This window comes from Heliangelus exortis, chromosome 2 (assembly GCF_036169615.1).
Source record: "Heliangelus exortis chromosome 2, bHelExo1.hap1, whole genome shotgun sequence".
NCBI classification, from domain to species: Eukaryota; Metazoa; Chordata; class Aves; order Apodiformes; family Trochilidae; genus Heliangelus; species Heliangelus exortis.
Genome location: NC_092423.1, coordinates 81,551,381 through 81,563,751, shown reverse-complemented (window position 1 = coordinate 81,563,751; position 12,371 = coordinate 81,551,381). Strand labels below are relative to the sequence as shown.

Below are 12,371 nucleotides of genomic sequence, written 5' to 3'. Positions count from 1 at the left end.
CAGTTTGTTGGGCTATATCAATAGAATGCACTTGTTTCCAGGAGATAATGATTAAATCAGCATACTGGTAAAATGTGTTAGGTCGTAGTACTTAGGGCTACTTAATTTTTAAGGTCTTTAGAATATCTGCTGCTAGGTTAATACCTAAAGAAATAACAATTTAAATGACAAGAAGTAAACACAAAAATAGAGGTATTTTGCATATTTAGTCCTTTGCTGATAGACCCCAGCATCTTGACAGTGGTGTAGCAAGTCTATATTGCAACTTTCAGCTGCCTGTTCACTCAGGGTTTGTTTAAAAGGATTATAGTGCATGGTGTATGTCCACCACTGAAAAATCATGAATGTTGTAAAGTAGCCTCAAATGCAAAAGCATACTAAAAACTTTATTTTGAGATGAATTATAATATCACTACTGATCATTTGGTAGTATCATCCCAAAGAATGTAAAATTCCCCTTGGATCAGTCATCTGTTCCACCTTCAAAGATACCACACTGAGCATAACACTTTTGCTCTCACCTGAAGAAACAAACAGGAGCATAAAGTGCAGTAGTACTATTTGTGACACTCCTTTTTACTTTTGTAAGTCTGGTGAGAATTACTAAGTGGTTGACTCAGTGCATTCCTTGTCATTGTAATTCATCAAAAGCCTTATTTAAATTGGTATCCAGTAACAGATCATAGCCTGTACAAATTGCAAAGTTTTTAACAAATATCACAGAGTTCATACTCTTTCCCCTTAGCTCCTTTAGCTATTTAGTTCATGTATAAAACTGAGACAGATGTGAAGTCTATTTTTAGCTTTGTTGTATCTGAAAAATGAGGTTCATAGGTGTTTGGTTTTCCAAGCACAACTCTGGACCACAGGTTTGAATTCATGTCTTCAGGAGCTGTACTCTGAAAAAAAGAATAAATAGAAATAACATGCTACATCTAAGAAGCAATTTTATGTGATAGAACCTGACGCTCCAAATGCACTATATTTTGATGTGATGTACATTGGAAAGTAACTAGGTAAAACTGTATGTTTTGCTATCAAGTTTAATGAAGTAACTTTTATATCAAACATATGTAAACAAGGCATTTGAAAAAAAAAAAAAGGAAAATAAGCATTATTAGGATTCTGCAGAGTCACACTGTTTATTGTTCAAACACTAGTATAAAGAGCATATCTAGCAGATATATCTAAAATAACTCTTTTTATCAAATGCTATTGGAAAAAAATAGCTTGGAAAGAGCGTGTTAAAAATGCTGAGTAAAGGCTAGCTATTCCTTATTTTTGTGTGGTAATTACAAATAAACAGACCAGTGGGTCATTGCATACATTATGTCCATCATTTTCTGCTCACAACAGCACATCAGAAATAGTTTTGGTTGGCAAACCATTTTATCAGTTAAAGGCATTTATATAATTGTATCTATGCTTTGAGGGAGAATAATAAAGCTGATACAGCTTTCACTGGGATATTACATACACTAGAATATTCAGTTCTTCTCTACACATACATTTATGGATTTTAGCAGCATATAGAAACAATGTACTGGTAGGTAAAATTCACTTTACTTCATGAAGATTGCACACCCTTTAAGGCCTGCAGGAAAAAGAAGAGTACATGGTTATAAAGATTTGTCTTGAATTCTGCCTACTAAGAACAAAAGCACTTTACAGGAGTATTTGTCAGTGTTCTCTCCCATTCAGAGGCTGCAGTCAAGTACAGGTGCTTTATTATAGGTGCAATTTGTGTAGGAAAGCCTGATCTTGGTTTAATATTATTAATCTGGGCTTCTAAGTCACTCTTGGCCTATGACTGCTTAACCAAGCAATGCATACATGCAGTTTAGTTACAAATGCACATCTCTTATTTCTAAAATATTCTAGGTTTACTTGCTCATATGGTTGGAGGCAGAAGAAAGCCATTTCTTTGGATATAAAACAATGGAAAAAAGTTTTGTTTATTCCCCAAGATAATTACACATTAAACTTGATTTCATTTCCTCATGTTACATCTGCTCTGTGTTTGCTATTTTTCCACAAAGAGTATGAACTCATACTTGCATTCCTATCTTCACCATTTTTCATAAATTCACCTCTTCACCATGAGGTAAATTCTGTGCACACGAAGCCACCAACCAGACTCCACTTCGGCCAATGGTCCTGCAGTTTGTTCAAAATCTGCAGCACTGCTTTACATCCTGCTGAAACTGGAATGCTTACTGGTTTGTTTGATGTTTTTCCCTTTTTGCCAAAGAAACATGAAGCAGGGTGACTTCTTGAGTTCTACTAAGTTGACAAGATGACTGATGAATCTTAAGTGCCAGACTCACCTTTTATGATCAATAGATTTTACATATTCAACACGGCTTGTTTTTCCATTTCTAGATATTCTACCTGTTCTTTTAAGTAATAGCTTTAATTATGCTGTTTACTTCTTAAAAGCAATTATCTTTTTATAAGCAGCAAACTTTTAAGTGTTACAGAAATAGCATTACTGTTAGCTAATAGCCCCAAATGAACCTAACATGAGTAATGTAACATATTTTTGGTATATTGAGTGTTGATTGTTTTTCACCACCAGCTTTTCTGGTCCTAATTATGCCAGTGTGTTTCCTATTACTGATTAGTAAATATTCCATATCAGTATTTCCACATAGCCTCAACAGGTTAGCAATAAAAACTTTTGGCTTCTCTATAACTGGTAATTGACATGCAGCTTTGGAATTTTTCCTGTATTGGTTTTAAAAGCATATAAAATGAATGAGGCACATATATATAAGCTATTGGAAAAGCATACTAGGTTTTTATTTTTGCTCTGATGTGGGAGCTGCTTATTGTGACATTTCAAAAGACTGAAAATTTACAATTTCAGTATGGTTGAGTGTAAGTATTTTGAAGAGGAAAGAAGATTCTGGGAAGGAGTGTCTGTCTTCTCAAAATTGAACAAGTTAAAAACTTCCTGAAGTAGTAGTTCCTCTTAGCAAAAAGCAATGAAAAAATTGTATTTGTATTTGTCTGTGATACTCAGTTCAATGCTGTCTCTCTAGTTTGTATTATGTGCTAAAGGCATTTGGAATACATACATAAAGTGTATTTTTGCAGACAGAAAACCCATGGTAACACAGGTTGTGAAGAAAATTCATTGCCTGACAAGGGGAATAAATGGAGCATTTAGTTGGATTGCATTAGATTCTTAAATAATATGTGCCTTTCAAAGCCTCCTATGTGTTATGGAACTATCATATAAAGTTGCCTTCGAAAGTAACATCAAATACTTTACAGTCATGCCAGTACAGTTTTATTACACCATGAGAACAGAAGAGACTATTTAGCAAAGTGAGGGAGCCTTTCATCCAATCTTTTTCTTTCTTACCTTTATTAAAGATTTTAATTCAATGTCTTTTAAACCTGGCTTTCAGTTTTACATCTCTGGAGATCATCCAGTCCGATACCTTGCTGAATGCAGGTTCAGCTACAGCAGGCTCCACAGTGCCGTGTCCAGTCAGCCTTTGGCCATCCTGAAGGATGTTCAAAGACCTGTATGATTTTTATCTTTTTCATCTCCAAGTAGAATTTCCTTTACTTCAATTCATGCCCAAATACATTTCTCATTTACTTTTCTTAAAACATTCTTTGAAAATGTCCCTATTAAATACCCATATGACATTGCAGCTATAGTTATCATTTTTTGAACATTCCTATTGTACCGCTCAGCTCCTTTGATTTCCTTTTTCCTCTCTTCCCTTTCAAATCTCATGTAAGTATCTAAGTAATAGCAGCAATCCCACTTTTGTGGTTTAAATGAGTAAAGAATCCTAGTGCACGCTTACGGTGCAATTTTATAATCACCTGTAACCATCTAGAATATCACCCCTTCAGGCACCTACTTACACAGGTCTGAAGCCAAATTCATGTGTAGAGCACTCCTACAAAAATGGATGAGGCCAAACCTAGAATTATTTTGCTTTGATTTCTACTGGGAAATAAGCAAGTGAGGTAGAAGCAGAAATCTCACATTCATGCCAATGCAGCTATATAAGAAGGTCTGAGAAGACATTTGTTATCCAAGCAACAGGTCTTCAAATAAAAAATTATTCATGAGTGTGTCTGGAAATACAGCTTGTATAGACACAGCCCACCTGCAAAACTGAAGAACTCCTCATATGCAAGACGCATAATCCTGTTTATACTGAAGCAAAAAAACAGCTGAGTTCTTAGGCTTCAGTAGGGTGGCCAATGTTCTCTGGCATTTGATTCACTGGAAAAGGTGCAGAGGGCTTTTCTCCCTTACTTTAGAAGTTAAATACGAGCAGGTATTTTACATGACCAAGTCATAACATTTAGTTAAGTATATGCAGCCACCAAAGCAGTTCTGGTTTTTTGCTTAGAGATTAAATTACTTTAAAAGTGAATGGTTTCCAACTGCATTCCATAATGGCTAATTTTTAACTTTAAATCTTCCAATTTCCACACTTCCACTCCTAAGAAGAAACACTTCTGTTTTAAGCCTCTGCCTATAAAGCTTGACATTCTGAAGCAGGCTCCCCAGCTCCACATGTTGCTTGGTGCAGTCACCTGTTAAGAGTTTGGCTCTCAGGGTCTCTCCGTGTGTTTCCTCTGTACTGGGGCTGCTGATGGTACCACTGTGTACTGGGTCTGGTTGGTATGGGGTTACTCTTTGAAGTAGGAGGCACGGTGCTCTGTTCTAGATCAGTGACCAGAACAATGCTGGTACCACACCAGTATTTTTGCCATAGCTGAGCAGTGTGTGCACGGTGTCAAGGTCTTCTCTGTTTTTCACTTACCCCAGTGAGCAGAGTGGGGGTGTGGAAGAGCCTGGGAGGGGACACAGCCAGGCAGGTGACCTGAACTAACCAAAGAGATATTCCCATGTCATATAATGTCCTGCTCAGCAGTAAAACCTCAGAGCAGTGAGGTTTAGGGAGGGTCAGCAATGTTTTGCTTGGGAACTGGCTGTCCACTGGTCTGCCCACGGGAGGTGGTGAGTGATTGCCATCGCATCACTTGTTTTTAATTTATTTTTTTCCTCTACTTCTCCACTTACTATTTTCATCTTGACTGATGAGGTTTTTTCACTCTTCCTTCCATTTCCCCTGCCCCACTGGGGGTGGTGGTAAGGGAGAGAGTAATTTTGTGATGCTTAGCTACCTACTAGAGCTGATGCACAACACGCTGTTCCAGTTGTGGTCCTACAGTTGTGGGAGGCTGATGAGATCTGCTTGTTTCAGCCCATGTCCCCATCTTGGGGATAACCAAAGAGCTCTCATGGTAATACCCCAGGCCAAAGCTGGATGTGGCCAGTGAGCTCAGCATAAAGAAGGTCCAAAGCTCATTATGATTAAAAAAAAAAAAAAAAAAAAAAAAAAAAAAAAAAATCAGCTCAAATTAAGTTTATTTCTCAAAAAGAAAGATGATTTTATCACAAAATATAAATGCTTTAAGAAACCACTCACAGAACTGCATGTCAAGATGAATTTGCCCAGGAAATTCCATATGAAATGGGAAAGGACCAACCTACACTAAAGTAAAGATGACGTTAATATGCTGGTACGAGGACTGAAAGATGGAAAAATAGTTTGGAAAAAAATGCACAACAGAAAATATTTATAGAAACACACACTAAAATATCCTTTAACTTTGCACACACTACTTCAATAAAGGTAGAACTTTCCCCAGAGGACTGAAATTCAAGGCCTGGGAAACAGTGTAAGGCATAACAAGAACCTCCAGTGAAGGAGAGGCAAAGGGTGACTAGTCCAAGGTGAGATTTCAAAAAACTTAAAAATCATGGTGCTATATTGAAAGACACAAATTATGAGTCTCTCATATTTTCACTGAAAATGTATCTCTTAAAGAGACACCAAGCAGCCCATTTGGAAAGGCAATGCCCCACTGAGGTGCAAGTCCACCTTCGCTACTCTGTCATGTCACAGAGCTGCTTCCTGCATGGATACTTCCACACTACTCCAGGAGAAAGTCATGAAAGACCCCTGGCACTCCCTGTGTTTCCTCAGAGCTCTTGGTCTCAGTAAGCAGAAGTCTACGTAGCCAGGAGGTGTGAATCCTCCTGATTCAGGAGCTAGCTTTTGGTCATATGACACTGAATATTATTAAATGGATAGGTATACATAAAATGATATAATTTTTAGTTAAATCATACCTCCTTTCAAATAAGTAGCATCTCAGTGTTAATGAGGTGTACAGTGAATGAGGTACTCTTCATAAAACAGCAATATCAAATAGTTATGTTTGTATCTGTAAGTGTACTTAAGGTCTAAGTAAAAATGAGCCATTAAAAACACTTCTCCCCATCTTCCAAAAAAAATAAACCAAACCAACAAACCTGTACTCTCTTTCACCTTCTACTTCCACCAGCAGACTGAGTGACAACCCAAGTATAGTATTTGCTGTATCCCTGCTAAGAATTCCATCTACTGGAGAACAGCATTTCGAACACAATCTTCACCTATGTATACATCCACTTTTGGGGAAGTTATTATTTACTTGCTTTTTCTGTGATTTAAAACTATTAAAATCCAGTAATCTCTTTTTTTTCATAGACTGCCTCTTTCCTGGTCCATTTAAGTGAAATTTAAGAAAAAACAAACAAACAAAAACACAACAAAAAACCCCCACAAAACAAAAAACACAACAGCCTCCCCACAACCCCTTCATATGAAGAAACTTGAACGTAAATGTATTGTTTTAGCCATGATGCATGTATACAATGGGACAGGCAACGATACAGTACTTTAATCTGTATTGTCTATATAAAACATTTATTTTTAAGCTCTATAATGGTATTATAGAAATACATAGAATATTTTATAGAGTGTATTTTAGTGTACTCACTGTGAAAATAACACATTTATTAAGACAGGTATTTGTATGTCCAAACGTTTTAAATATACGCACTTCTTTCCCTTGCAGTATCACATTACTTTGAAAACCAAAATATCAATATTTTATTCTTTGCTCCTGACCAGAATCTTCTCACTCAGATTTCCCTGGGTCATCTATGGTGCTCACTGCTGTGAGATATTTTATAAAAACCACGAAAAGTACTTGGATTGGTACATTTCCTATATTTGCTTGCATTCATGTCTAGTGCACATAGCTTGCCGTTCAATTCTCCAAGTGCCTTCTTCGTAAGTACAGTGACATATAGTGCATTCATCAGTTTTCACCTCCCGGCCTGCTGGAATGACAATCGTTTCTGCAAAGCAGTTTGGGCCTGAAAAAAATAAAGGAAAAAGTTGATTATGCAATAGGTGTAAGACCCTGTAACCCAGCACAGTTCAGTTTTAGTCCTGAGGATGGAAAACCTAAGGCAAAGCGAGGAACGCTGGGCTTGAGGGGAATATGGGCAGGGCACACAAGGCATAAAAGCAGCAAAGAGGAAGGACCCTGCCCTCTGAAATGGCTGGATATTTTCTGCAAGGGCTGTCCTGCCCTCCACAGGGGGAGGCACAATAAATCCTTTCTGCAAAACACGAAACTGTGATGGAGACCTGGGTACAAACTCTTGATGCAGGTGAATCCAGGTTTAAGCTAGACAAAAAGCTGGCTACTGACAATGCAGCAGTGCAGCTTTAAGCTACTAAAGAGATGATTATAAATGTTACTACTTTTTCTCCATCAGGAAAGAACCTTGTATTTTGTTGTAGCAATCATACTATCAGATTAGTTTATTTCTCATTTCATGCAGAAATAGGCTTTTTCCAGTAGAACGAAATAGCTCCAGCCTCTTCTGAATGAAGATGTTCAGTGAGTAAAGTGAAATACTCCATCTTGTAACTCAGCAAGTCTGCAAACACTCCTTTTCAGCACACTGAAATAAGTTCATTTCCAAGGATGAGAACAAGATTCACAAAACAAATCTAGTCCTTTCAAAAGGTGATATCCCCACATCTCTCTGTCTCAGAGGTCTGCAAGTGCTGTATTACCTAGAATTCTGGTAAAAAAGAAGTGCATTTCTGCCTTGAATATCCACACATACTTCAAAAGCAGCACTAAGCCCTACCAATCATCTCCTATCTATGCACTGTCATGTCCTCAGAGGAACCTGGCCCTGCCATTCACTGAGCACACACAAAAGCTCCTCAGCCACTATCCATCAGGGTAGGATGTGCAGCATATATTGATCTGATACAATTGAAACTCTTGAAAGAATATGGGTGTGCAAAAAGCTTAGCAACTGCCAACCTGTTGGCCATGCAAGTAAATATATCACAAACGATGTCTTCTGTTTCCAAGCATCTACTGTAAGACCTAAAACAAACATTATAGCTGCTTCTCCTAAGGCAATAAATTAAAAAAAAAAAAATCCTCATAAAATCAAAGGTGCAAGGTGCACATTTTAAAATACAAACCAAATAGTTCACAAATCAATTTTAACAGTTATCTCTTTGGCCTGGGTTATGTGATTGTGTACTGATACTGCAGCCTGAGAATTAGTTGCCAAATTGACAATTATGAAGGAAAGACCTGGAACATGTGGAGGAATTTCCTTCACCAGACTGTACCCATTAATCCTCTGAATAGTTAAGCTGGTATTTTGTTTTAGGACTGACTGCTGATAAAGATCTCCAACACGTGGCTTCTTCCCCTGCTCTGGGTGGCTTCTGGCCCATTCAAGCCTTTGGATACAGAATGGATAGCAAACTACAACATACCTCATTTAAAGTTACCTGCTTTAAGTAACTAAATGTTACTGCTGTTAATGTGTTCACAGCCCCTTCAGTGTGTCCATGTGAAGTACCACAGGGTGAGAAAACACTGAAAGGAGGACCTTGGGGTGGAAGACATGCTCCTGGGTCCCACTGCACACTGGGACATGCCCCAGCTTTCAGCTGAGGTAAAGCAGCACTGTTAACTATGCCGTCCCTGGTGGACCTTTAAAAGATTTCAACTCTCATCTGAACAAGGTTTCGATTAAATACAGTATTATTCTTGCACCTAAAAAACTTCCATCCCAAGATGGGTTCAATGGCATGTTAGGAAAAATACCTGAGTGTTTTGCACATGCAATATAAAGAGTTAAAATACTAAAAGCAGAATCTACTTTTCATGGAGAATTTGTATGAAACCTACAAGACCATTTGAAATTTAAACACTATATAAAAGGCACAAAATGAACAAAAGGGATGTCAATCCCCTGTGAAGGATTTATTTCATTCTGGAAAAGTAAATGTTACAGGATATACTTAGTTATAAAAACCAACCAGGGAATGAAGTAAAACCAGTGCAAGACGCATAATGTAATTCACTAGGATTCAGAATGTAAACGCCACCATTCACAATTAGCAGCTCCTGAATGCCAGGAGTGACGAGCCCTTCTTACATCAGAATGTTATTAAATGTAAAGAGACAACAAGTTAGCCCTAAATCATTAAACTATTTAATACAGGGGGACTTATTTATTTATTTAATACAGGGGAAAGTCATTGCTTTGGTAAATCTACAGAAGAACAATACTTGAGAAAGCGATCCTACAAAAATAAGTGACAGTAACAAAATATATTATAGAGAAAACCAGATATATTTTAGTATTACAGAATTTTTCAATAGAAACTCACCTGTTTTCTGCTTCTGCATTTGCACCCATTATTACTGTAACTGCAAATCCTATATAGTACTTAGACTTGCAATAGTCAGCTGGCATCCTTGCCTCATCTTTTTATTGCAGTATCGCGTACAAGCAATATTGTGGTTGATATCACAAGCAAGGTCATCAGTAAAAAGTCTGAACAGACTGAATTGCTGCAACACCATGCACATAAATGTCAGTGCAATATAGTGTCCAAACACGGGACAATAATTCCACAACTCTCCTCCAAGCGCTCAGACTTCCAGGGAAAAGAAACCCTGAGCTTCACCCCAAACCTCATTAAATTTGGAAGCTGTATTAGCTAGTCCTGGGTCTTAGTGCCCTATGGTTCCCTTCCCACCAGATGCTCACAGAGGCTGGTGTTAGACTTAAGAGTGCCTTTTTCTCACTCTGCCTTAGCATAGTGAGGTAAAAGTATGTATTTTGTCTGCATTCAGAGAGGATAAAGCTGTCCTGAAGGCACAATATTTGCTGAAAATACTTCTTTACCTAAACCTGGGCAGTTGATATTGATTTAGCAAGATTTTCAGCTTTCCATCACAAAGAGCAAGACATTTTTTAGTTTTTAAAAAGTCTGCAAAATTACCTGATTTACCACATTTCCAAGTAAATTGTGGCTGTTCCAACTCCAGAGCAGTGGTGGGCTTTCCAACTGGATGTGGCTGTTGAGCGCTGAATTTATTCTCCTTGGTCTACAAAGCAGGCTGCCTACTTTTTGCTCCTGTGCTTGGTAGCACCACCATTCTGCCAAATTTACCATTCGGTACTCATTCAGCATGGGGCTTGTTTAACTTTATTTGATGCATAGCATAAGCCTTCTGGGGCCCCATCCCCAACTGCATAAACTTGCAGAGCTCTAAGGAAGTCAGCGGTGCTGCGCGTCTTCACCCCAGATGAAGATATTGCCATATTACTCTTAAATCTGGTAGAAAATTCAACATGGTACCAACCCTGAGTGTAGCCTGAAATATACCACGACATCATTTGTTTTGTGAAAGTGAAAACTGGAGCACTGAGACTCTGCCTGAGCCATACCATGCTGGTATCAGCAGAGTTTTCTTTCCTAGGGCTAAGCCACAGTTGCTGCCTTCTCAGCAATGTCTCGAAGCATCGACTTCAGTGCAGATCCTCAGCTCTCACACTGAGCACCAGATTGGCATGCAGTGCTTGGCTTCCCTGTGTCTTGAAACAGTGAATCCTAGTTCCAAAAGCAACATTTGCACTGGGGTCTAAGGAACTAGGAAGGAATATTTGGGGCTTAATTCATTGAGAGTTTTATAAAGGGATTTATAAGGGGATCCTCATGCTGGTCCTGTGAGGAGCTTTCAATGACTTATAAGTTATGCTTCAGTGTTGACAAATGCAATCATCTAATTAAAATGCAAATTTTGTTATCTTGGAAAAAAAACAGCCAATATCAGTTATCAGCAGAGAATGCCCAAGCCACTCACCTACAGATGCAAAAGCACCTGTAACCTTGACAACCTCTCAAGAGGCTCTCTGTAGCTTCTTCGTCCACGCTCTTTCCACAAAACTACAGCTGTACACTACAGACTTGTGCCCATTTCCTCTCTAGCCACGCTTGCTTTTGCACGGATATGTGTTTAAATAGGTTAAAAAAGATAAGATACGGCAATTTGGTAAATCATGTTTTAATCAACTGTTCTCATTTTGTGTTAAACCAAATTATGGAGAAAGAAATGTGTTCAACTGCAAGTTAATGTGTTTGCCTGGAGATTAAGTCATGGCAAATTTTGACCAATTAGAACTCCAGTGACAATCTCTGTCAGGTAACACTTTGATGTAAGTGCTGGGCTCTGGTTTACATTAAACTCCCTAATAGCTGCCCTTTTAATAGCTCCTTGCAGCAGTCAAACAGGTCACTTTCAAAGTACTTGATGGCAGTCCCATAAACTGCAAGTTTTGTGGCATTCATCACTGTGGTATTAGAGCACTTTGTAAATGAAACAACTTCAACATTTGGCTTAGCCTCCCATTTTTATTTATTTATTTTATTTATTTATTTATTTAAATTTCATGGAGAGATTTCCAATGGCCTACACTTCATTCTGGAGAATCATGACATTACACAGGCAATAGATGTGCTGGATGGGACCTACACCTGCAGCAGCTAGAAGGAAGCATATGGGGAGAGAGCAAGCACATGCACCCAGATTTCAGGACTTTCTGAACAGATGACTTTGTAAATGGCTTCTGTGTGCTGAGATAATGAATGGAGTTAATAGATTTCTTTATGATTAAGCTCTCCAGCATGCTGCTGAACCCCTATAAACAGCACTTGGTGGCAAGATGATACAGAGCTCTTGTGCAGAGGGTAGAACAGTTTTCTGATGCTTTCCACCTTCTACCTAAACCTGGTATACCTAAATCCTCTTTGCAGAAGAGGCAGTAGCAACCAGCTCCCCTTTTCTGTGTCATTCGTAAACTTACAGACCTATATCATGCTTCCCTTCCCCCCTATCACCTCACCTGCAAGCCTGAGGTGGCTGGTTCTGCACCTCCACTTTGCCTGCTGACCTCACCAGACCTCTTCCAGTTCTACCTCCTTTTTGGGCTGTGAGAGCATGCAAGTTGTAGAAACACCATGGTCTTGCACAGTAGCAGTGTGATATTCCCTGTTTTGTTTCCCATTCCCCTCCTACTTCCTGACATTTGCTTTTCTGTTGTGACCACTGATGAAAAAGTTGAGCTGACATTTTCATGACAGTATGAATTTTATACC

At 38.5% G+C, this 12,371-nt stretch overlaps 1 protein-coding gene across 2 annotated transcripts in view; it reads right to left on the bottom strand.

The window, feature by feature from the left end:
• Positions 1–6,769: 6,769 nt before the first annotated feature.
• VWC2 (von Willebrand factor C domain containing 2) overlaps positions 6,770–12,371 on the bottom strand; it is a 55,868-nt gene continuing 50,266 nt past the window's right edge. For both annotated transcript variants that reach the window (XM_071736723.1, XM_071736725.1), the window contains exon 4: positions 6,770–7,252. In XM_071736723.1, coding sequence (XP_071592824.1) covers positions 7,101–7,252 — 152 coding nt within the window. In that variant the 3' untranslated portion in view covers positions 6,770–7,100. The remainder of the gene's footprint in view (positions 7,253–12,371) is intronic.